This window comes from Chiloscyllium plagiosum, chromosome 28 (genome assembly GCF_004010195.1).
Source record: "Chiloscyllium plagiosum isolate BGI_BamShark_2017 chromosome 28, ASM401019v2, whole genome shotgun sequence".
Classification (NCBI taxonomy): Eukaryota; Metazoa; Chordata; class Chondrichthyes; order Orectolobiformes; family Hemiscylliidae; genus Chiloscyllium; species Chiloscyllium plagiosum.
The window spans coordinates 3687051-3714477 of record NC_057737.1 but is presented as its reverse complement, the minus strand read 5'-3'; the positions used below and the strand labels follow the sequence as shown (position 1 = coordinate 3714477).

General features: G+C 41.0%; 1 protein-coding gene across 3 annotated transcripts in view; it reads right to left on the bottom strand.

Annotated features, from left to right (window-relative positions):
• The window catches only part of bcas3 (BCAS3 microtubule associated cell migration factor), a 1214579-nt gene that overhangs the window by 519002 nt on the left and 668150 nt on the right, over positions 1 to 27427 (bottom strand). For all 3 annotated transcript variants that reach the window (XM_043718098.1, XM_043718095.1, XM_043718097.1), the window contains 2 exons: positions 12305 to 12435; positions 1205 to 1370 (listed from right to left, as the gene is read on the bottom strand). In XM_043718098.1, the coding sequence (XP_043574033.1) occupies positions 1205 to 1370; positions 12305 to 12435 (297 nt within the window). The remainder of the gene's footprint in view (positions 1 to 1204; positions 1371 to 12304; positions 12436 to 27427) is intronic.

Genomic DNA, 27427 nt, shown 5'->3' with positions numbered 1-27427 from the left:
TCTCCTGTTCCTTGGATGCTGCCTGACCTGCTGCGCTTTTCCAGCAACACATTTTCAGCTTTTGTACAAAGTGCCAAGGTTACACTTTATGCTTTTTTTTTGGTAAAGACTTAACTTGTATCCATATTATCACTCCATTTTCTTTTCATTGTAAGATTCAACTTCACAAAATATATCTGGTAAGTCAACACATTGCACTTGGTTTCAGCCATTTTTGTCCAAAGTAATTTAAATGACAATCTTCTGCCTGAAAATAACTCTTAACTTCCAATCTTTACCTTTAGGTATCCATTCTCTGTTACCAGTGTCAATTCAGATGCAAGCCAGCTGGTGACACAGAAATCATGACATATTTCTTTCTGTATAGCATTTGTTAACGATCCAATCTTGAGATATTATCAGTATGTTCAGACATGCTAGACACACATTAAGTGGAGCTTGAATCCAGACCTTCAATCTCAAAGGTAGGGTCAATACCACTGTGCCACAGGATCCTGCTACTCAGTCTTCAAGCTCCTTCCACACACCAGTCGGTCTCACGTGCAAAACCTACATGTTTGCTCTTTTTTTATATACTCTGAAGTGCTATTATGTACAACTGAGCGACTTTCCCACCACCAAAATCATTGTAACATTTTTTTGCATTCTTTTCCTTTAGCTATTAACTGCACCAGTAATCACCCATGTAGTCAATTAAATATTTACAAGCAAAGCCCATTATGGGCAATGTCGACTATCAAAAGTAAGGGGGAGCAATGTTGTTTACCCTCTGTATCTACATAATCAATTAGCCACAATCACATACTTAACTACTTGTTACATTAACATCAATGTTTTTCAATTTGCTATTGGGGCTTATGGTGTAATGGTACTGCCCCTATCTTTCAGCCAGAAGATTTGGCTCAAATCCCACCTATTCCGGAGCTCTGTAATAATGCTAGAACAAGTTCATTCAAAAATATCTACCAAATTGCTGACTTTCAAAGGTGCAACTTTCATATGGAGCTTCTTCATAAAAATATTATTTTAAAAAAGCTTCAAGAGAAGCAACTTAAATGTTACAAGGTGCACTCACTCATAGTCATTAGTTGCTAAAGTGTTGTATACAGTGAAAGTCACAAATTCATAGGAGCAAGCCCTTCAGCAGTCATAGATTAAGCTTGCTGGTGTAAACACATTAAGGGAAGGTGTCTAGATATCTTACCTGGCCAGAGACCAGCTGGCTCGGGGAGATGTTAACAATTCCAGCTGAGTATCATCATTGATCTTCTGCACAGTGTTGACAGGACGTGGCTCGATTATGTGCTCCACAAGGTTGCCGTAGCAACTAATAATGAACAGGGAATCCACTACCGACTGTTTTGATTGATCTAAGAGTAAAATAGATATATATAAGTCTTGGTATCAAAAACAATAAAGTAATACTGTAATAAAGTAAAGGGCAGCATGGTGGCTCAGTGGTTAGCACTGCTGCCTAACAGCGCCAGGAACCCAAGTTTGATTCCAGTCTTGGGCTATGTGGAGTTTGCACATTCTCCTTGTGTCATGGGTTTCCTCCGGGTGCTCCGGTTTCCTCCCACAATCCAAAAATATGCAGGCTAAGTGAATTGGCCAAGCTAAATTGCCTGTAGTGTTCAAGGATGTGTAGGTTAAGTGCATTAGTCAGGGGTAAGTATAGAGTAGTAGGGTAAGGGAATGAGTCTGGAAGGGTTACTCTTCAGATGGTCAGTGTGGACTTGTTGGGCCAAATGGCCTGATTCCACACTAGGCATTCTATGAATCTATGAATATAAACAATACAAATATAGTGTGAATGTCCAGAATTCTGCAGTTAAATTTCAGCTCTAAAAAAGTGTCTGAAATTAATTGCCTTTCAAAATATTCGAAGTGAGCCTGTGGTGTTAAATATAATTTGTGCTTTTTGACCCCAACTAAAGCAGAAACTTAATTGGAAAGGGAACAGAAAAGGAAACACAACAGGTAAGCATAAAAGGAAACTGACTTTTTTAAGAGATTCAAAACAAACTTGAGGGTTGGAAACCAAAACTGTTGAGCTAACTGATCTGATGAAACGATAAAAAAGATACAGATCAGTCCAAATTGGGCAGTATCTGTTGATGAATTCACTGGTGCAGTAAAAACAAGATCAATAAGACTGAAAAAGACATTTCAGATCCAGATGTGAAGAAAGGTTGCTGCAGCTGTTTCTGTTACAGCAAGAAAACAATTGTCAATTTACTCTGAGTTGAGCAAGTCCTGCAAATGTATGCCGTTCAGGGGGAAGGCTGTGCCCACGCAATTCGGACTGGTTCTGTGTTGCTACAAGCTGCAGACGAGCAACTAGAAGGACAGGAGAAGAAATTCCAGCATATCTGTTCAGCTTTTTGGAATAAGCAAAGTACTGATTGTATCCAACAAGAAAAAGCACTGTGTGTAACATTGAATGTGATTCCAAAGTGGATGATATTTGCAAAAAATCTGGTGGGCATGAAGAATACAATGTTAAAAAGCACACAACACCAGGTTATAGTCCAAAGGTTTATTTAGAAGTACAAGCGTTTGCAGCGCTGTTCTTTCACGATGGAACAGTACTCCGAAAGCTTGTACTTCCAAATAAACGTGTTGGACTCTAACCTAGTCTGTGTTATTTTTAGCTTTGTACACCCCAGTCCAACACTGGCACCTCCACGTTAAGTATTATAGTGACAATGAATTTTGAGTTGTTTATTGGACTTGTAGTGTCATATAGTTGAATGTACTAGAAGATACATGTATTAATACAGAGGGCTGTTCTTTGCAGAAAGAAAGAATCAAAAAAGGTAACAGCCTTTCACTGGTTTATTTCTCAGGCTAGTTTCTTGACTGATAGAACAAATATGCCGAGTTTAAAAATTTAAATGATGTTTAGCAATTAATTATCAGTCATCATTAACTGGTACAGATATTATTTAAATAACCTGTTCAGAGATGCTATTACAGATCTCTGGAGCAGGTGGGACTTGAACCTGGGTCCCTGGTCAGAGGTAGGGACAAAACCACTGAATCAGAACATTAACTGGTATATTCTCTTTGATAATGGCTCTACCAAGCAGAGTTCACTTGTCAAGTAACCAGCACACTCCTCTCCTACAGTATAAATATCAATCATTGTAAATATTATCTTTTCTTAATTTGATGTTTCTTGTGAACTGTCCTCATGATAGCAAGACAAAAAATTTCAACAATATGGGTTGAATTTTACCAAAAAACACTTTGAGTGTCAATTTTGGCATGTTTCATGAAGCACTTATTTCCATGACCCTAGCAAACGTCTCATGCTACACTTAGCAGCTCACCTCATTAGCTATGCACCATGCCTCTACAGCACCTTGCTTTTATTTTATTCTCACTAGAGACAAGGGAATCACTGGCTGGCCAGCATTCATTATCATCCATAGTTGCTTGTCCCTTGAGAAGGTGATAGTGAGCTGCCTTTTTGAACTGCTGCTGTCTGTGTGTTATAGGTAGACCAACAATACTGTTAGGCAAGGAATTCCTGGACTTTGGCCCAGTTACAGTGAAGGACCTGTAATAATCAGGATAGTGAGTGGCTTTGGGGGGAACTTGCAGGTTGTTCTGTTCCTATCTATCTGTCCCTTTGACCTACTGGATTGAAGTGGTTGTGAATTTCGAAGGTACTATTTAAGGAGCTTTGGCAAATTTTTGCAGTACATCTTGTAGATGGTACACATTGCTGCTACTGAACATCATTAGTGGAGGGAGTGAATGTTTGTGGATGTGTTGCCAATCAAGTGGGCTGCTTTATAGTGGATGGTCAGAAGCTTCTTGAGTGTTGTTGGAGCTGCATTCATTCAGGCAAGTGGGGAGTATTCCATCACATCCTGAGTTGTGCCTTGTCAACATGGACAGGCTCTGGGGAACCACGAGTTGAGATACTTGCTGCACTATTCCCTAGCCTATGACCTGCTGTTGTGGTCAGTCGATTTATATGGTGAGTCCAGTTCAGTTTCTGGTCAATGGTAACCTCCAGGATGTTAACAGTCGGGGATGGTAATGCCAGTGAACATCAATAAGCAATAATTATATTGCCTTTTATTGGAGATGGTCATTGCCTGAAATTTGTCAGCCAAATCTGGATGTTGTTTCATTTGAATATGGATTTCTTCAATATCTGAGGAGTTGCAAATAGTGCTGAACATTGTCTATTTAACAGCGAACATCCCCACTTCTGACCTTTTGATGGAGCAAGGTCATTGATGAAGCAGCTGAACATGGTTGAGCCGAGGACACTATCCTGAGGAACTCTTGCAGAGATGTCCTGGTTGTCCTCAACAACCATCTCCCTCTGTATCAGGTACAATTCAATCAGTAGAGAGTTTGCCTCCAATATCCATTGATTCCAGTTTTGCCCAGGCTACTTGATATCAAGGGCTGCCTGCAACAGGCAGATTAGTGAGGATAAGATCAAGTATGTCTTTCCCTCTGGTTAGTTCCCTCACCGCCTTCCAGAGACCCAGTCGAGGAGCCAACTAGTCATGCAGCTGCTAACACATTCTTAGTGTTGGAGGTTGAAGTTCCTTACCCAGTGTACATTTTGTACACTTGTCACGCTTTAAATGTTGTTCAACATGGAGGAGTACTGATTCATCCTGAATTTGGTTTCCAGTATCTGCAGACATTGTTTTTACCTGGTTTCATTGCCTATGTTTAACCTGATGCAGAGAGAATGGAGTCAATGTTGAGGACTCCAAGGGCAACTCCCTCCCAATTCTAAACTGCTGAGTGGCCAGCTCTTCTGGGTCTGTCCTGCTAGTGGGTCAGGACATATCTAGGGATGTGACAATAGTGTCTGGGAAGGTATAATTCTGTGATTATGACTATGTCAGGCTCTGGCTTGACTAATCTGTCAGACAGCTCTCCCAATTTTGGCACTAGCACCCAGCCGTTAGTAAGGAGGATTTTGCAAGGTTAATCAAGCTGATTTTGCCTTTGTCACTTCCAGTGCCTCAGTGGTTCAGATGGTCCTTCTGGTTACATTTCTCTGTTGAGACATTTTCGTGATTGACACAGCCAAGTAGCTTGTTAGGCCATTTCAGAGGGCAATTGAGTCAATCATATTGCTGTGGTTCTGGAGTGACATATAAGCCAAATCAGGTGAGATCGCAGATTTCCTTCCTTGAAGAACATTAGTGAACCAGATCACACTGTCATTCCTCTCACCATTGGGAGAGCAGAAATACTTATCATTGTTGGGACCTCATGGGAACCCTGGAGTCAGCACCATTTTTAAAGCCCTGCCATGTATAAGGTTAAGCACTGCCAACCAAATGTACAGAGGGGGGGGGCATGGTTGACTTTTAATTGCAAATACAAATGCATATTCATAAATGGATTGCTATTTCAGACCAAGTTACACAGGCTACTCATCCTTAGTGACATCCCATCTTAGAATCTTGCCTAATGGAATGCTGTTCTTTCCCCAGTACCCAGTGGAACTTAACACCATCATATTGAACAAACTGGGAAACCTTCAAATGGTTGAAAATGTTCACTTTTATTCAGCAACAGCAAAAGTGAAGGGAAAAACCAAAGGCTGCATTTGCATCTGGGAACAGGCAGGGACCTCTTGCCTTTCAAGTAGCAACAAACCTACAGTCATAGATCATAAAGTTATATAGCATAGAAACAAACCCTTTGGTCTAACTCGTCCATGCCAAACAGACATCATAAGCTAATGCAGTCCCATTTGCCAGCATTTGGCCCATACTCCTGTAAACCCTTTCTATTCATATATCCATCCAGGTGCCTTTTAAATGTTGTAACTGTACCAACCTCCACCACTTCCCCTAGCAGCTCATTCCATACATGCACCACCCTCTCCATGAAAATATTGCACCTTAGGTCCCTTTTATATCTTTCCCCTCTCACCTCAAACCTATTCCCCAGCCCTGGGAAAAGACCATGCCTATTTACCCTATCTATGCCAATCAGGATTTTATTAACTTCTATAAAGTCACCCCTCAGCTTCCAATGCTCCAGGGAAAATAGCCCCAGTCTATTCAGCCTCTTCCTATAGGTCAAACCCTTCAATTTTGGCAACATCCTTGCAAATCTTTTCTGAACCCTTTCAAGTTTCACATTTTTCCTACAGCAGGGAGACCAGGATTGCATGAAATACTCCAAAGGTGGCCTAACCAATGTTCTGTACAGCTGCAACATGACCTCCCAACTGTTATACTCAATTTTCTGACCAATAAAGGAAAGCATACCAAATGCCTTCTTCACTAACCTATCTACCCGCGACTCCACTTTCAAGGGACTACGAATCTGCACTCCAAGGTCTCTTTATTCAGCAACACACCCCAGGGCCTTACCATCAAATGTATAGTTCTGCCCTGGTTTGCCTTTCCAAAATGCAGCACCTCATTTATCTAAATTAAACTCCATCTGCCACTCCTCAGCTCATCGGCCCATCTGATCAAGGTCCCGTTATACACTGAGGTAAAGGTAACCTTCTTCGCTGTTCACTACACCTACAATTTTAGTGTCAACCGCAAACTTAGTCACCATACTTCCTATGTTCACATCCAAATCATTTATATAAATGATGAAAAGTAGTGGACTCAAGCACCAATCCTTGTGGCACATCACTGGTCACAGGCCTCCAGTCTGAAAAGCAACCTTGACCACCACCCTCTATCTTCTACTAGCCAGTTCTGTATCCAAATGGCTAATTCTCCCTCTATCTCATGTGATCTAACCTTGCTAACCAGTCTACCATGAGGAATCTTGTTGAACACCTTACTGAAGTCCATATAGATCACGTCCACTGCTCTGCCCTGATCAATCCTCTTTGTTACTTCTTCAAAAAACTCAATCAACTTAATGAGACATATTTCCTATACACAAAGCCATGTTGACTATCCCTAATCAGTCCTTGCCTTTCCAAATAAATCGTGTCCCTCAGGATTCCCTTCAACAACATGCCCATCACCGATGTCAGGCTCATCTGTCGATCTTTCCCTGACTTTTCCTTCGCACATTTCTTAAATGGTGGCACAACATTAGCCGACCTCCAGTCTTTCGTCACCTCACCTATGGCTATCGATGATATCAATATCTCAGCAAGGGGCCCAGTTATTGCTTTCTCCACTTCCTGCAGAATTCTCGGGTACACCTGATCAGGTCCCAGGGATTTATCCACCTTTATGTGTTTTCAGATGTCCAGTCCCTCCTCCTCTGCAATATGGACATTTTTGAAGATGTCGCTATTTATTTCCCCACATTCGATATCTTCCATATCCTTCTCCATAGCAAACACTGATGCAAAATACTTATTTAGTATCTCATCCATCTCCTGTGGTTCCACACATAAGCGGCATTGCTGATCTTTAAGGGTCCCTATTCACTCCCTAGTTACATTTTTGTCCTTAATGTATTTGTAGAATCCCTTTGGACTCTCCTTAACCCTATTTGCTAAAGATATTTCATGTCACCTTTTTGCCCTTCTAATTTCCTTAAGTATATTCCAATTGCGCTTATACCCTTCTAGGGATTCACTCGATCCCTTCTATCTACACTTGACATATGATTCCTTCTTGTTCTTGACCAAAACCTCAATTTATCTAGTCATCCAGCATTCCCTACTCCAACAGCCTTGCCCTTCACTTTAACAGGAACATACTGTCTCTAGATTCACATTATCTCATTTTTGAATGCTTCTTGATTTTCAGTTGCCCCTTTACCTGAGAACATCTGTTCCCAATCAGCTTTTGAAAGTTCTTGCCTAATACCGTCAAAATTAGCCTTCCCTCCAATTTCGAACTTCAACTTTTGGATCTGGTCTATCCTTTTCCATCACTATTTTAAAATGATAGAATTATAGTTGCTGGCCCCAAAGTGCTCCCCCACTGACACCTCAGTTACCTGCCCTGTCTTACTTCCCAAGAGTAGGTCCGGTTTTGCACCTTCTCTAGTAGGTACATCCACATACTGAATCAGAAAATTTTCTTGTGTACACTAAACATATTCCACTCCATCCAAGCCCTTAGTGCTATGGCAGTCCCAGTCTATGTTTGGAAAATTAAAATCCCCTACCATAACCATGATGTTATTCTCACAGATAACTGAAATCTCCTTACAAATTTGTTTCTCAATTTCCTGCTGATAATCCCAATAAGGTGATCATCCTTTTCTTATTTCTCAGCTCCACCCAAATAACTTCCCTGGACATATTCCCAGGAATATCCTTCTTAAGTACAGCAGTAATATTATCCTTAATCAAAAAAACAAGTACAGTCAATGAGTGGTCATTGCTTCCAGATCACATCTATTGGAGCCAATGTCAATTAAGTCCTGGCTATACCTGAAACTGCAGTGCTCGATATTGCACAAGGCAATATTCCTCCTGCTCAGTTTCCTCATCTTCCTCCTCACATCTCCCTTTTCCTGTTCCAGTTGTGATAGCACAGTACACTAGAATAATGTGGGGAGAAAGTGAGGTCTGCAGATGCTGGAGATCAGAGCTGAAAAATGTGTTGCTGGAACAGCGCAGCAGACCAGGCAGCATCCAGGGAACAAGAGAGTCGACGTTTTGGGCATAAGCCCTTCTTCAGGATTCCTGAAGAAGGGCTTATACCCGAAACGTCGACTCTCTTGTTCCCTGGATGCTGCCTGACCTGCTGCGCTGTTCCAGCAACACATTTTTCAACTAGAATAATGTGACAAACTCTGTCTGGACTGTATTGCAAGATCCCTCCCAACACTGATCCAAGCATGAGAATGTTGAGAATCTAATTTTTCTGATCTTGCTATATATTTCCAACAAAATTTGCCAATATCCAAATTGTTCAGGAGCTGGGAAAATTCTGCCATGTGTTTTTCTTTCAGCAATAATCAAGGCAGAGTTGAAGGAGTTTGTGACCAGATGGGATCATTAAAATCTCTGAGTTAATTTGCAAACTTAGTTTTCATCTACACTTGGTATTTAGTTTATAATCAACCATAAATTGCCTGTTCATTGTATTTAATTTATGCTAATTCTGGTTGTTTGGGTACGGGAATAGAGTATATTTAGTATTTGCTTTGCTAGGTCTTTTACAGTTAAAAACCTTTCTGTTTAAGCTGCATTATCTTCTGGCTTTAGCCTTGTAGAAAATAACTGGGAGTTAGAATTTTATCTACTTTATTTAAATGTTATATCTCTGCTGAAATCACAGCAATATTCAAGATCCAAAAAATGTAACTTGCATACAACACAACTATTTTAGATTAAAAACCCTGTATCAAACAGGTGCTTGACACTTTTACAGGTTTTAGATTTCAAACATTGTAAGATAATTCATGACTTAATTTTGCCACATGGGAAGAGATACCTTTTTGTACGGGTCTCTTATCACCTGATGGCTGCTTCGTAATTTGCTCTACCCATTATAAAATTATTTTATTCCATTTGATAGTATCCTGTATTACAGATCCCATGCATTTCCTAGTTTTCACATTATGATATGTATTGCAGCTCTGGAGACAGACATTGCTTCTGTTCCAAGATAGGTATTAGATCAAAGCACTGCATGTACTGCCAGACTCAGTTATGAATGGCAGTGGACAATTTAGCAACTAATGGAGATGGAGGTTCCCCAAATATTCTCATCTTCAATGAACAGGGAATATACACTTACAACCATCTACCACCAGAAGTGCTAAGTCGATGATCCCTTGCAGGCTACTCTTGAGATTGTCACCATTTTAAATGTCTACCTTCAACAGTTCAACTCACTGCACAAGCTGTGACTGAACAATTTAAGGCTCTGGATACAGCAAAGATGCTGGGCCCTTATAGTGACCTGACTATAGTACTGAAGAGCCACACCCCCAGCCAAGATGTTGCAGTGCAGCTAGAATATTTGCATATACTAAATATTGTGGGAATTTTCCAAATATGTTCTGCCCATTAAAGACAAGACAAATTCAATCTGACTAATAACTATCCCATCAATCTGCTCTTGTTCATCGCAAATGTAACAGGGAGAAGTACCACAGGAAGCCTTCACTGTGTTACTGAAGTCTAGTGAAAAACAGCACTTGCCAAGCCTTCACAAATACTAGTACAAACCTTAATATTCTGGTAAAGTCTAGGAAGAAGTATCATGCCATGACAAAAGTGTTTGTGTCCATAATCAATGTTCAGTTTGTATTCTGCCAAGACCATTGGGCTGCTGACCTCAACACAGTCTTGATCCAGACATGGTCAAAAGAGCTGAATTTCCAAAGGTAAAACAAGAGTGACTGCCCTAGACATCACGGCCACATGTGATTAATGAGGTATCGAGGAGCCCTCACAAAATTGGCATTAATGAGAATCAGGGTGTAAATTCCATTGGTTGGAGTTGTAGCAAGCACAAGGAAGATTTTGGACTAATCATCCAGTCATAATTACAGAAGGATTATAAGGTAATACCTTGACTGAACCAGCAGCTTTGTCAATGCCGTTTCCTTCATCATAAGATTAGAAGTGGGGCTGAATGCTGATGACTGAGCAGCAACACATTTGTGACTCCTCAGATACTGAGGTAGGCCATGCACACCTGCAGCAAGCTGTGGATGACATTCAGATTTGGGCTTTTTTCAATTCTTCTGTTCGCAGAATGTGCACATCGCTAGCTGGGTCAGTATTTATTCACCATTGCAAATGGCTCTTGAGAAGGTGGCATTGAGCTGCACTCTTGAACTCCTCCAGTCCGATGTGGGTAGGAGAAAGTGGTGTTAGAAGGGGGTTCCAGGTCTTTGACCCAGCAACAACAAAGAAAAGACAATAAAGTTCCATGTCAGGATAGTGTTGGGTTGGAAGGGAATATGAAGGTGACGATATCCTCATGCAACTGTTGGCCTTGTCTTGCTAAAAATGATAAGTACCAAGTAATAGTCATGACCAGGCAATGACCATCTTCAAAAAGTGAGAATCTAACCTCTGCCCCTTGACATTCAATGGTGTTTCCATTGATAAATATCCTCAACATCAATCTCTTGGGGGCTACCATTACCCAGAAATTGAACTGGACCAGCCGTTTAAATACTTTAGCCAGAAAAGCAGATCAGAGGCTAGGAATTTTGCAGTAACTAACTTACCTCTTCCTTCGCTTTCATCATCTACAAGTCAGGAATTTGTCTGACTAAATAAAGATCCAACAACACTCAAGAACCTTGACACCAGGACAATGCAACCCACTTGACTGTCACCCCATCCTCCAAATGAAACACTCACATCCTCTGCCTCAGGTGGGTCATCTACTGATGATTTTCTAATTCCAGATGTAGAGTTGTGAGTGCAAGCAGAAGAAGAAAGATTCCTGAGTGTGTTCAGTTTCCCAGAGTTTGCCTTTGATGAGCTGATGTGATCAGGTTTGGATTGCTAAACCAAATTAGGCAGAGTTCATGCATATACTTTTCTGGTCAGGGTTTTATCTCAGCAATCACAGCTTCAAAACTCCAACATACCGATCATTTGGTCACTATGATACATATGCACCCAGCTCTCCTCAATTATCCTTTAATTAAGAAATAACCACTACACCTTCCCTAATTCCATTTGGTCTCCGGCATCCTTGCCAGACCCTACTAGATGACAGCAAGAATGGTGATGATTATGAACCAGTGGCCTTGGCCCAGATCTTTCTTCTACCTGGTTAGAGGGAGCACAGGGAGAAAGCAAAAGTGCAGATTTAAACTGTAAAACAACAGTATACAATCTGTTTGTTCGTTTCTGTTGAGGCTAGGGCACTTGGTAGTCTCCTTGCTTTTCAAAAAAATGCCATGGTATCTTTCTTACACTCACTTCAACAGCCATGGTTTGGCATTTTAGCATCTCCAATAATACAGTACTCTCAGAATTGCACTACTAAGAAATGTCAGTCTACAGAAGTAAGTTTTGTAGTGACACTTGAAGAAAACTTCAACAAGCTAAAGATAATTTTCTATCTCATTGTCCAGAGTACTAAGGTCAAATGTAGTAATGGCCCACACACAGACAGATCACAGTTTCAGTTCCCGGAATGTGCTACAATTGGTCTTCGGAATAGTTGGGTGGAGGGCAGAGAGTGATAGTCAGCATGTGTGGAAAACTACATGGGCAATGTACTCCTGATGGATGATGAAGTACCTTCAAAATGGAAGAGAAACAGTTTGGGGAAATAACTTATTGAGTTGCAATTACTTTAAAAAAAAGTGATTTCCTTCATCCAAAGCTCAGCCTGATTTACTGAATGAGATCCATCAGAAATGCTTAAAAGCTGTATGGTATACTTACCTTTCTCCCGCTTTAGGCCTGGATTGGCTATTAACCAGGATCGTGATGAAGAAAAAGTGGCAGCAACGCAAAATTCTCCACCACCAGCCTTGCTCGGAGAAATCTGTGGCGCTGATCTGGACTTGCTTTTACTGAAAAACAACAATAGAGATTTCATAAAATTGCTGGCACTCAGTTTCATTTCTCCCACCTACCTGCTCTCAAACAATCTCCCAGTCACATGCCCTATTGCACAGCAACATTTCAATCAGATGAACAGCTAAACGTTCAAATACTAAGCTGTTGCTGCTGAGTATGAAGAACAATTTGAGATGGTCACCTCATCAATGGGACAAATAATTTGTCAGCAGAGAATAAAATTTCTGATGATCATTTAACAAGGCATCATTGTTGTACAAAAGGACAACTGGACAGTTATTCATTCATTAACTGAAAACTCATAGCCAAACTCAGTGCACTATAATTGGAACTATTCCTGTTGCTTGATTAGATTATCAAGGGTAGAACTGTTTCAAGGAATGCTCACCAAGATCCAGAAAGAATTGTAATGATGAAAATTCCACATTATTTTGGAGCTGTGTATAAGTAATCCCAAAGAAACATTTTCTGAATTTCCATTATTGTAAATTTTTTGAGCTAAGCTAATACTCCAACTGAAACATACATATAAAGTATCAGTTATGCTGAAATAAACATACAAACTTAAAACAGAGCTCAAAACTATTATATTTCATTGTTAAAAATCAGACAACACCAGGTTATAGTCCAACAGGTTTAACTGGAAACACACTAGCTTTCGGGAGCGTCGATCCGAAAGCTAGTGTGTTTCCAGTTAAACCTGTTGGACTATAACCTGGTGTTGTGTGATTTTTAACTTTGTACACCCCAGTCCAACACCGGCATCTCCAAATCGTTATATTTCATGAATGCATACACCAGAATCAAACGGGGCCTGAACAACATGGGCGATGACAAGATTTGTGGCAGATTTGCATACAACATCGGTTAAGCCTAGTTCACTGTTGGGAGTAACTTGCTGCATCATTTATGCATCTGTTGAGGGAAGCTTCTCACCAGGCAGCAGTGAGTTACCTATTAATGAGTAATTATTGCTTGATAATTAACGACATTAACTGCACATCTTGCCTCAGTAACATACAGCTTCTTACCTTATGAAACACACTGAACAAACTAGATGCTGAGAATTCTTGACTGGGAAGTCAGAGAGGGTATCTGGTGTCTTAAGTTCACCGTTGACACAAAAAGCCTCCCTGCTGCTTACCAAGAAACAGCATCTCAGAACACAATCCATGGACACCAGTTGCATGCAATCCTCATTCACAAACCTTGGCATCTGAGATTTGTCAACACCTCAAGACCTCTCCAATCCACTTGTGGGATTCTTAGGAGGGACCTCGCAGTCAGAGGGTCTATCCAGATAATCCAAGTGGAAAGGGAGTTTCAGTGAAGGGGTAGGGGAGAGACAAGTGGGGCCAGTTCTGTGGAAAGAAGGCTTGAGAAAGTACTTGTAGAGATTGGGGGCTGCAGGCTAAGGAGACATTGTGATGGAGGACAACCATATGTGTAAGACCAAGGTACTATACAAGACACAGACCTGTAGGTCCCCTAATCCCGCACTGGTTCACACATTTCTGACCACTTAATTCACACCATCATGTTTGGACACAGAATAGGGACATTTTACTACATGGTGCCATTGTCCTATATATGCCTTGTTCATCTTGCTTAACATAGACACTGATCCATGGTACATTATGCTGACACAAAAACATATGGGGCAATACAGAGACTCAAACAAACAAATGTGGTGCAAAACCATTCAATTTATACAAATGTGAAACTGCATCCGTGTCTTCAAAAGGTTTTTTTTTCCATCCAACTATGTCTTAGTGTTGTCCCAGGTTCCATAGTTGATACGAAGTAATCTACTTGACAGTGGAGCTGAAAATTTTATTGGGCATTTGTGTCTGGTTATCCCAGACGTATTGAGATATAATTGAAGCAAGTGGATATTCCTCAGCTTGAATATGGGGGGGAAGTGTAGGATGGAGATGGAGGACCCAACCACGTCTAGAGTGTCCTGAGAAGAAATGTCTAAGGGGCCCCATGTGTAGTTCCTCCTCTCTTTGGCTCCCTGCTGGCACCATCCTGTTTCCATGTGAGGAAGGGTCACCTGGACTGCACACCAGGTTCCTGTCTCCCGATCGTGCCAGAGGAAGTGATGGAGGCTGGTACAATTGCAACATTTAAAAGGCATCTGGATGGGTATATGAATAGGAGGGGTTTGGAGGAATATAGACCAGGTGCTGGCAGGTGGGACTAGATTGGGTTGGGATATCTGGTTGGCACGGATGAATTGGACCGCAGGGTCTATTTCCGTGCTGTACATCTCTATGACTCTATGACATGCCTTCTATTCTAAGGCCCAATGACTGAGTGACAGAGTGCAAGCAGTGTGCACCTCTCCAGCAGACTCTGAGGGTGTTAGACCTGCCTCTCCAATAGCAGCTGCCAACCTGTCCATAGAGTCAGCCAGATGATTGCATGCTTGAGGCAGCTTGGTCCTCAAAGCATGGCTGGACTCCTTTAGCTTGTCTGCTGCTCCTATTACTCCTTGTGCATGTGGATGATGTCTCTGATTGCTAACACTGTGGGTACTCTCCCGCCTTGGATAGAGCAAGTGCCTGGTCTCTGCCAGTCTTCTGAGTGCAAGTGGCCTGAGACATTTCTTCCTCAGCCAGCTTTGGAGCTATTGCAGTACAGTGCTCACAGGCTTGTGCTTCCAAATGTCTTTTCTTGACACTCCCACCAAGGTGTCAATATTTGAACTGGTGGGGGTGTGCAGGAGACAACCTTGCCAATGCTTAGTCTGAGGTCAGAACCCACTTCCACATAGTTTGAGGAAGTAGTTTCCATAGAAGCAGATTCATTTCTGCCAAAACTACCTCTAAGACACAAAACAGGTAAGGTGGAGTGGCAAATGTTTAAAAGTGGCATGCAATGAATGGCACTGACAGCTGGGTTAATATGAGCATTACAGTGGAATGAAAGATGGTATTTACTTGGTTGTGGGACATGGATGTCTCAGCATCCTCACCTGGTCTGGTCTTTGGCTGTGAGGGATAGGATACTGTCCTCATAGTAGGTGAGGAACTTAATTTTGGGCACCCCTCGACCTGATGGGTGCCTTTCTGCATTGTCTTTTCCTGCAAAAAGAGGAATGGTGGGATTGAATGAGATGCAAGTGGGTGGCATGGCTGTTAGTGCTGATACAGATGACTGAAAGGTGTTGAGGTGCCCTGGGTAAGTGATTAGGCAGCACAGAGACCATGCAGGATTCATTGTCTGGAAGTTTTGGGGAAAATGACAGAAAGTGAGGGAAGATATTTTATGCAATAGTGAGAATGGCAGAGCATGATCCTTGGTGGAAAGTGGGTGTAATAGCAAAGATAGAGTAAGTGTTGGGTAGAAGAGAGAAGCTCCTCGTGGAGCAGAACACTGATTTTTTGTGGCACTGCTGGCCTTTCATCTGAACCATGGAGACCACTCTTATCTACATGGCAACCTTGGACCAAGCTGCCAGGATCTGGTGTTGTGGCCTCCTCTGATAGTCCTCCAGGAAGATACCCCTCCTCTGCACTAAGCCCTCCCCTAGAACTTCCAAGTCCCTGTCAGAGAATCAAGGTACCATCTTCTCCTTTTATAACATCCTCTGACTGAAAGTCTGTCACAAATTGAGGCAGCTTCAGAATGCCAGTGCTCTTCTGGATACACAGCCACCTTTTTGAAGATGGTGCTGGCACCTGGTTTACTGTTCTTTCAGTGGATATCTGCTGACTGGTGAACTGTCCTGGTAATGGTGTGTGGTAGGATGGGGCAAAGGGTGCCCATAGGACCAGGGTAAGTAGTTAATGAGGTGAGTTTGGTGGAAGAAGTCTCACCGGGTCTCATGGCAAGAAAACCCTTAAGACGAACTCAACAGAACAGATATGTAGCTAAAAAACATAAATTCAATCCATAGATTTAAATGAGAGACCACGAAGTTAAAAGTAAAATACAAGGAGAATTGTTATCATTTGGCAAATCATGAACTAGAGAGGAAAGATCGAAAAGAAAGGTGTGGGGTTTAGAATGATAAGAGAACAGTATAACACAGTGCTGGCTTTTTGTTAGAGTTATCCAATTAGTTTTACTGACCCATGTTTTCCCAACTGCCTTTTAAGCATTTCCTTTTTAAGTACATATAGGAGTCACTACGGAATCTGCTTTCACTAGTTTCTAAGGAGCACATGCTTCATATGCAAAAAATTATCAAGAGTAATTATTTTCAGATATACTCTTTCAGAAAGCAAATGAATATCCAATTTTTCAGGCTGTCTGTGGTAAGCAGGACTTAGTAGTAGTGATTTAAAGACATTTGGTATCAACGTAAACAGTGAATTATCTAGCTGGATCTTGATCAGATGATAGGCCTAAATTTCTAGTACTGTCACTCCAATCAGATGGAACTAACATTCACATAACAAGAGGCAACAAAGCATCTTCTCTCGCTCTATGTCTTCTCCTATACATCCAATTCTGGTATCTGTCAATGTGTTACCACTCTGGCTGAAGAAATTCCTCCTAATCTCAGTTCTAAACGGTGGCGCGTTCATTCTGAGGATATGCCCGCAAGTCATAGTCTCTCCTACTAGTGGTAAGATCTTCCTTATGACCACTCTATCCCAGCTTCTCAGTATTCTGTATGCTTCATTGAGATCTGCCCTCATCCTTGTAAACTCCAATGAGTACAGACACAGAGTTCTTAACTGCTCCTCATATCACAAGCCCTTCAACCCTGGAATCATTTTTGTAAACCTTCTCTAGACCTCCTCTACGGCCAGCACTTCCTTCCTTACAAATGAGGCCCAAAACTACACACAATATTCCAAATGCAGTCTGACCAGAGCCTGATACAGCTTCAGCAATAGATCCCTACTTTTGTGGTCTAACCCCTCATGAAATGAATACTAACATTGCATTTGCCTCCGTAACTGCCAACTGAACATGCGTTCTAACCTTAAGAGAATTCTCAACTAGAATTCCCAATTCCCTTTGTGCTTTAGATCTCTGAAACTTTCCCCCATTTAGATTATAGTATATGCTTCTATTCAATCCTACCAAAGTGCATAACCTCACACTTTCCCATATTATATTCCACCTAGCATATGTTTGCTCACTTTCCTAGCCTGTCCAAGTCCTTCTGCAGCCTCCTCAATACTACCTGTCCCTCCACCTATTTTCGTGTCATCTGCAAGCTTAATATATTGGACATAAAACTTTAAACTCTCTTTTCTCTTCATAGACTTGCTGAGTTTCAGCAGCACTTTCTGTTTTTGTTATGTCATCTCTCAATCATCTCTTCAGTAGAACAGAGCCTCAGCTGAAATTATAAACTTTCAGTTCAGGTACTATTCTGGTAAATCTTTTTTGCACCTTACTGTGCCTCTACACTCTATTGTAATATGGAGTCCAAAATTATACATTTCAAACAAAATATGTGAACAGGGTGACAATACTATGGCTTCAGGAGATGCCTTTTGTCCTGGCTTGTTTTTTAAATGAAGCAAGGTTGAGACAGGAGTATTGAGCGGTATGCTTAAAACCAATAAACAACTTGAGGTCTCGGGATTTTAAAAATAAAATTGGTACAATAGAAGCAGCCTGACTGGGTGATCATGATTTGGAGATGCCGGTGTTGGACTCCTTCATCAGGTGATTGTGTGTCTGATGAAGGAGTGCTCTGAAAGCTAATGCTTCCAAATAAACCTGTTGGATTATAACTTGGTGTTGTGTGATTTTTAACTTTGACTGGGTGGGGTCAAGCTCCCACAGAACCAGGATTTTTAGTTTTATCTTTATGCAGTTGCGGGGATCTTGAAGCTGGATTTGGATGCTCTTATTCCCAACTCGGTTACAACTAAAAGCTGGGGTTCTCTTTCTGCTGCTAGAATGGCGTGTGAAACAATCTACTTTACTACATTTGCCTTTGCTAAGGATATGTTTGTGGGATTTACTGCATTGGAATAGTTATTTAGTAGTAGTTAATATGTACATTTCGATAGAGTTACAGGTAAACCAATTAATTTCTTTTATTTATATTTGTCTCTAGTTAAACTTGTGTAAAAGTAGTATATTTTGCTTAAAGTCGAGTAGTTTGACCAATCGAATTGCAAGTGGAAATTTGCCTTATACCTTAAAATAAAAAGAAATTAAGGTGTAGACCATCTTCTGAATATATTTTGAGGGGGTTTGGTCTTGTCCATAACGACAATTTTACAAAGCATGCATTATGTTTGAAGATTTGTCTCTCAACAAAGTTCATCCCACAAAGGCCAATGGTCCTATATAATGTAATTGTTAATTTTACCCTCTCAATACATAAAGCATAATTTGTTTATTTTGAAAAGAAACCCAGGAATCTGACAGTTCTGAGTTAAACTTTCACATTTGCATTTGCTAACAGATTTCAAATCACAGTATATTCACAGTGGCAGGTTTAACCAGTAACAATAAAAACACTCATTGTGAGCTAAGAGGGCTTTCAGGGTACTGATTTAAACCCAGAAGTAGAATGTGCAATGTTTGTTTTAAACTGCAGTAATAAATAAGACTGAATGTATTGCTACAAACAAGTCAAAATTTTGAATGAAATGTGATCGAAGTTGTGAGTTTATTGCTGAGTTGCCTAATATAAGTTTAATAACATTTTGATTAAGGTTACACAACTTTCATTGACATTCGTTAATATTATGAAGCTAATACAAGAAAGCTTGGCACTTTTTGAAACTGAATATGGTTCTAATAATTCTGAATTTAGTTCCACACAAGTCCAATTTCTAAATAAGTTTACTTTACACTTAAAATCTGTTCTATTCAAGAGCTCAAGTAATTGAATGTACAGGTTGTAACCACATTACAAGCTCAAATCCCAGTGTTGTCTGTTGCGCATACCCACTACCATAGATAGTACTTCAGTTTGAGCAATAGGTAGAACTCAATGTGTTAAGTATTCTCCCTCAGAGAAAAGCAATCTCTAATTGATGGCTCTAGTGACCCCGGCCATAGTGGTTGTCCTTGCCAGAGAACGATTTTTAGCATGGATGGACTTGTAAAGAACAGAAACTAACAGCAAAAAAGAGAAAGTTGTGTATGGGAACTTCAGACACCATTAAACCGTCACTACAATCTTAGAGCTGTCATCCGGGTTTCAGTGTCAAGAATTTGTAAGTTCAATTTATTGGAATTCCTTAACTCATACTGGAATTTTTAGCAGAATAAATCTCAATCTAGGTTTACTTCATTGTTCTCCTACTGCCAGGCTGCACTCAAAAAACTCATATCTAAGCAGAAAACAGCAATAAAAGAGGAGTGGGTGATGCAATAAAACATTTTCATTTTTGAGTTTGGAGCTCAAATTCAGGCTTTTCTGAGAAGAAGAAACCTCTTCTGCGTCATGATTTTGAGAGCCATGAGTTTAGGTGTTACAACCATATTCCCAGTGAGTATTGCCTCACCTCATAGAACATGGAACGTTACAGCGCAGTACAAGCCCTTTGGCCCATGATGTTGCGCCAACCTGCAAAATTAATCTGATACCCACCTAACCTACAACCTTCCATTATCATCCATATGTATGTCCAATGCCCATTTAAATGTCCTTAACGTCGACAAGTCTACTACTGTTGCAGGCAGGCTGTTTCACGCCCTACTACTCTCTGAGTAAAGAAACTACCCCTGAAATCTGTCCTAAATCTATCACCCCTCAATTTAAAGCTTTGTCCCCTCGTGTTAGCCTTCACCATCCAAGGAAAAAGGCTCTCACTGTCCACGCTATCTAACCCTCTGATTATCTTATATGTCTCGATTAAGTCACATCTCAACTTTCTTCTCCAACGAAAACAACCTCAGTTCCCTCAGCCTTTCCTCCTAAGAAATCTCCTCTGAACCCCTTCCAAAGCTTCCATGTCATTCCTATAATGTGATGACCAGAACTGCACGCAATAATCCAGGTGAGGCCTTACCAGTGTCTTGTACTGCTGACCTCGTGGCTCCGAAACTCAATCTCCCTACCATTAAACACCAACACACCATGTGCCTTCTTAACAGCCTGGCCTGCTGCGCTTTTCCAGCGACACATTTCCATCTCTGATCTCCAGCATCTGCAGACCTCACTTTCTCCTCAAGAGTATACTCACTAAAGATGCTCATTGCTGTATCGGTATGCCATTATTCTGTTTAGCATTCCTTTGCTCTCCACTGTCGATTATATTTTTTATGTCAGTTAGTAATTACTGTACCATCAAATTAATAATGCTTTTTTACTCAGGAATAAAAGAATGACCAGAATAAGATTAGGGCCAATCAAAGATAGTAGTAGAAAGTTGTGTGTGGAATCTGAGGATATAGGGGAAGTGCTTAATGAATACTTTTCATCAGTATTTACATTGGAAAAGAGCAATGTTAGTAAGAATACAGAGACACAGGCTACAAAATTAGAAGGAATTAAAGTTGACAAAGAGGAGGTTTTAGCAATTTTGAAGATCTGAAAATAGATAAGAGTCTGGGGCCGGATGGGATTTATTCTCGGCTTCTCTGGGAAGTCAGGGAAGAGATTGCAGAGTCTTTGGTTTCGATCTTTATGTCATCATTATCGACAGGAGTAGTGCCAGAAGAGTGGAGGATAGCAAATGTTGTTCCCTTGTTTAAGAAGGGGAGTCAGGACAACTCTGGTAATTATAGGCCAGCGAGCTTTACTTCAATTGTGGGTAAGGTGTTGGAAAAGGTTATAAGAGAGAAGGTAAGGCAGTTGATATGGTGTAAATGGATTTCAGTATGGCATTTGATAAGGTTCCACACGATAGGCTATTGAACAAAATAAGGAGTTTCGGGATTGAAGGTGATTTAGCGGTTTGGATCAGAAATTGGCTAGCTGAAAGAAAACGGGGTGGTGGTTGATGGGAAAATGGAGCTCAATTACCAGTGTTGTGCGTCAAGGATCTGCTTTGGGGCCACTGCTGTCATTGTAAATGATCTGGATGAGGGTGTAGAAGGATGGGTTAGTAAATTTGCAGATGACACTAAGGTAGGCAGAATTGTGGATAGTGTCGAAAGATGTTGTAACTTACAGAGGGGCATAGATAAGATGCAGAGTTGGGCTGAAAAGAGGCAAATGGAATTTAATTACAGGACAAGGGGACATTCATTAAAATTGAGATGCAAAGGAAATTCTTCTCTCTGAGGGAAATGAATTTCTGGAATTCCCTGCCCCAGAGTTGTGGAGGTTGGATCACTTTAATTATATTTTAAGATGAAGTAGATAGATCTTTGAAATATCGAGCATTTGATGGACATGACGTGCTGGCACAAAAGAGGAGTTGATGTCTAGGGCAGATGACTCATGATCTTATAGAATGAGCATTCTTCTCCGCTTTGGTTGCACCAAGAAGTGTGTCACCATCCTTTGCCTGCTCCATGACGAATTGGAAGTTGCCATAATAACAAATGGCCCCACCACCAACCCATTCTGATGTCAAGCAGTGCCGGATTATCACACCAACATTGTTCTTGATCTACCTTGCTGTAATGCTTCACCTTACCACCGACAAACTCGCCACTGGAGTGGAGCTAACTTATGGAACCATGGGAAATTATTCAACTTCCACTGTCTTCAAGCCAAAACCAACCAAAACCAAAGTCAGCCCAACCAGTGTCAATGAACTGCAGTACACAGATGATGCTTGCGAATGTGCAATCTTCGAGGATGTACTCCAGACCACTGTCAGCACCATTACAGAGACATATGAGAGTCTGGGTTTCACCCTCAACACCCGCACGACAAAGGTCCTCCACCAGTCTGGCCCAGCATTGTGAAGCAAACCCCAATCATCAAGGGCCACAGATAGGCCTTAGAGAATGTTAACCACTTCCAATACCTCGAGCATGTCCTGTCAGCTAAAGCAGCTATTGATGAGGATATCCATGCCTTCAGTGTGCTAGTACAGCCTTCGGCTGCCTGAGGAAAAGGGTATTTGAGGACATCAACATCTGATCTGACACGAAGATCATGACTTATAGAGCTGCGGTGGTTCCTGCCCTCTGAGACATGGGCCTCAAGGTGCTGAAGCAATACTACCAACGTTGCCTGTCCAAAATCCTAAGAATCCGGTGGGAAGAAAGATGCACCAACATCAGCATCCTCAACCAGGCCAACATCCTCCGCATCAAAGTACTAACCACCCTTGTTCGGCTGCAATGGGCTGGGCATATCATCCACATGACCAACACAAGATTCCCCAAGCAGGTGATGTACTCCCAGTTTCAAAATGGCAGGCAAGCACCAGGTGGACAGAGGAAGCACTTCAGGGCCTCAAGGCTTCACTAGCGAAAGTGCAGCATTCCACAGACACCTGCGAATCACTGGCCTAAGACCATCCAAAGTGGAGGAAGAACATTCATGAAGGCATCAAGCACCTTAAGACTTGTCGTTGGGAAAAAGCGGAAGCCCGGCAAAAGCAGAATAAGTAGCGCACTGCCATACCAACGCCCCACTCACCCCTTCCTACAACCACCTTCTGCTCCAAGTGTAACAAAGCCTGAGGAAGCCACATCAGTCTACACAGCCAAGTATGGATTCATCCTGAGAGTGGAAGAGGGTAATTCTCAACCATGAGGGATCACCAATGATGATGACGACGATGATGAGAATGCTGGGGCAGACATGGCCTCTTAGGTCTTTTGAGAGGGCTTATTCACAAAATTGGAGTATATGATCAGGACTGGGACATTCAGCTACTTCGACCTCGTCATGGTTAATCTGTATCCTAACTCCATCTATTAGCCTCATCTACAATTCTCTTCCTACCCTTACTACCAAAACTCTATCAATCTAGATTTATTACTAATTAAGCTAGCACCTATTGTTTTGTTTTGGAGACTTCACACTTTTATCACCCTTTGATCTCCCTCTACCCTCGAAACCATATGAGAGTCTCACCAGTGGTCTATCTTGCAAGCCACACGTATTGGCATGGGTAATCAGAAGTCAAACAGACTCTTTAATACGCAATTAGGTAAATAAAAGTGTTCAAAGAATTAAATTAAGAACTAATAGCCCAATGATTTTTCTCATGGGTTTTTTGATCTTCAATCTCTGGATTCCCGTGTGAAAAAACAGATTACAACTAACCTGCAGTAAATTCAGCATTGCAGTGCTGGTTGACTAGCCCTTTAAAATTGTACTGATTTGAGATTCTGGAAAAAGACACCATACAATTTCTATCATAGATTTTCAGTGCTTCAATGTCCATCTGTAATAATTAGTATTTAAGTGGTCAGAAGAATGGTTGGAATGGCTTGCTATTATTTGAAAATGCTCAAACTGTCCAGCTACAGGAGGAAATGGTATTATTAGTATAAAAAGGTTAAGAGGCAATTTCCTGCAAAGGTCACAACAGAAATGATTACTGATAATGATTGGAATCATGAATTACAACTAAAAAGTGATGGCAGATGTGTTTCAGAGTTTCACTCATAGGGTGGAAAGGGAAAGGAATCAATGGTTAATTTAGATGTGAGAATGAAAAGTGAATGAAAGGTAATAAACTGTCATCACTTTTCAACCATTGAAAATGAGGGGGAAACTGCAAATGAAAAGGACATTAATTTAATTCTCAAAACTTCAAAATAAACAACCTGCTTTCCTCAGTCAAAACAATAATCACTCAGAAAGTCCTCTGTGACACGATGTTTTAGGATAATATCATCCCCATTCAAACGTGTCAGGATCCTTCCTCGGGTAATGTAGTGCATCTATATTTACCACATGCCAAATAGTCTGTTCAAGATGTTGACAAGTTTTTGGCAGGTGATATATTTTCTGCCATTTTACCTATTATCCTTCTCTGAATAACATTATTAACCTAATAATTTTACTATATCCATTCACTTCATAACTTCAAACACCTCAACCATATCTCCCACAAGCATACATTTTGCCCTCATACTCTAAAGCTATTTTTGTGACTAAGATTTCGATGTAATTTACACTGTTACGTTCTTTGCAAAACTACCTGTAAGCTCAGTGACCACTGCTTCATATAAGCATTAGAACATGAAAAAAAGGAACAGGACTTGGCCATTTGGCCCCTCAAGCCTTCTCTCATAGTATCATGGCTGATCCAACACTCCTCACATCCACCTTCCTGCATTTTCTCTGTAACCCTTGACTCTGTAACTGATCAATAATCTATCTATCTCAGCCCTAAATATACAGAAGGATTCTGCCCCCACAACTGTCCAACGCAAGGAGTTCCAAAGAATCACAATCCTTGGAGAGAAAAAAATCCTCCTCATCCCACTCTTAAATTGGAGCTCTTTAATTTTGAGACTATGCCCTCTGGCCCTGGACTCTCCCATGAGCAGAAACATCCTCTCAGCATTTACTCAGTCAAGCTCCTTAGGAATCCTATATCTTTCAATGAGATCACTTCTGAACTCCAGTGAGAGGAATCCCAACCTGTTTAGCCATTGCTCATAAAACAATCCTTCCATACCAGGGATCATCCTCTCAAAAATTCTCTGAATTGATATCATTTCTTAAATAAAGAGGCCAAAACTGCTCACAGTACTCCAGTTGTAGTCTGACCAACTTTGTACAGTTGCAGTAACACTTCCCGACTCTTATATTCCAATCTCCTTGAAGTAAGGGAAAACATTTCATTTGTCTTCCTGATTACCTGCTACACCTATTTATTAGATTTCTGTGTTTTGCTCACAGGTACCTTTGTGTTGCAGCTTTCTGCAGTTTTTCTTCATTTAACTAATATTTTGTTCTTTTATTCTCCCTACCAAAATGAACAACTTCACATTTTTCCACATTATCCAATCGCCAACTTTTTAGTCATAGAGTCATACAGCATGGAAACAGACCCTTCAATCCAACTTGACCGCGCCAACCAGATATCCGAAATTAATCTAGTCCCATTTGCCAGCATTTGGCCCATATCCCTCTAAATCCTTCCTATTCATTTACCCATCCAGATACCTCTTTTAAAATATATTTTTATTGAAAAAAAAATAGATTTTTTAATATTACAACAAATCAAAACAACTCAAAACAGTACAAACAAAACACAAGAAAAAACAGTACAAAAAAACCAACCCGCCTTCATATACAAATGTATATATAAAAATATAATAAAAAACCCAACTAACTATTTAACTAAATAAATAATAACAACTTATAACAGACTAATAAATAGTTATAACTCAACTCAGCCAAACAAGACACTCATACATTCAGAGTTCCTCTTCCTTGGATATTGGATTTGTAAAACACAATCGTTACGGCTATTTAAAAGCCTTTGTTAGTGTGGCAGATAAATCTGTGCCCAGGTATTCCAAAAAGGGCTGCCATATCTTATAAAAATTCTCAGTTTTGTGGTGTACCATACTTGTGAGAAAATCCAAGGGAATATGCTCCATAACAATCTTCCGCCAACCTGACAGGCCCGGGGGATTTTCGGATACCCAACGGAGCAAGATATTCTTTCTTGCACAAAAGGTGAGGATATTGAAAAGTTTCTTCTTATGTGCATCTGCAGGGAACACACTGGGCAAGCCCGAAAGAAGAGAGATCAGGTCCTTCTCCACCCTTACGCCCAAACTCCTCTCCATTGCTCCCGCCACAGCACTCCAGTATGTTTGAAGCCTACCACAAGACCGGAGACAATGGGTGAGAGTGCCCATACAGATCTTGCACTTGGGACATGTTGAAGATACCCCTGGTTTAAATTTTGACAAACGGTCTAGAGCCAAGTGGATCCTATGGAGAATCTTCAACTGTAAAGCATGGGTCCTACTGCAAATTGATATCTTTCTTGCGTTTTCCCAAATATCTTCCCATGCCTCTGAGGAGACTTCAACAACTAGCTTCCTCTCCCACACCCTGCAGAGTCCATCAAACTCATCTGAGGGGCACCTCCCAATTGATGATATAATGTGCGAACAGAAAGTATAAGCTGAGCACACTCGTCTCTATGTCAGATTTGTAGGGATCAATCAAAAGTGTAGACTTTTTTTGAATAAAATCCCTGACTAAAAAAAAGAAAGAGGTTCCTGTTAGATAACTCGTATTTCTGTGCTAACTGATCGAAGGACATCATTGTGTCCCCCTCAAATAAATCGCCCATGCAAGACACACCCCTGGCTGCCTAACATTTGAATCCTGAATCTACCATCCCAGGTTGAAAACCCACTATAGGTGTAAAAGAAGATGTTTTGCCAAAATTGCCTTCCCTCTGCTGAATTGTCCTCCATGCTTTAACAGTATTGATAATTATTGTGTTACGACAATATTCCCTAACTGTCCTCATTTTGTCCAGAAACAGCAAGCTACTAAGGGGGCAACTTGCCTGGGAAGCTTCGGTATCTAAGCATATTGAAAGAGGGTCCCCACAAGCCCAATCACTCACAAAGGATAAAAATGAGTTTAGTTGGTTGTTATTAATGTCTGGAAGGTCCACTCCCCCCAATCTGTGAGGTAGTTGCAGTTTAGCTAATTTAATGAGGGGCCACTTACGATGCCAAATAAAGGAGCTGAACCAGCCATTCAGTCTCCTGAATGTTTGCTTATTGAAAATCAGGGGGAGCATCCGTATAGGGTACAGCAAATAGGGGAGAATAGTCATCTTAATAAGGGATAACTGACCCACCACGAGACTGGAAGTGCCTCCCAATTTTGAAGGTCTTGTTTGAATTTGTCAAATAATTGAACAAAATTGGCTTTGAAAACCCAATCCAGAACTGGAGTAATGAATATTCCCAAATACACATACCTCGTCTGTGACCACTTGAATGGGAATTGATATTCGGCCTCAAGATCTAGGACCTTCTTAAGACCACCCATAGGCATAGCCTCTGATTTTGCAAGATTAATCTTGTACCCCAAAAAGGCGCCAAACGCGCACTTGCATTGTATCAGGGGAGGCACTAAAACTGCTTGATTTGACAAAAAAATTAGGACATTGTCTGCATGCAACGAAATCTTATGTAATTTTGACC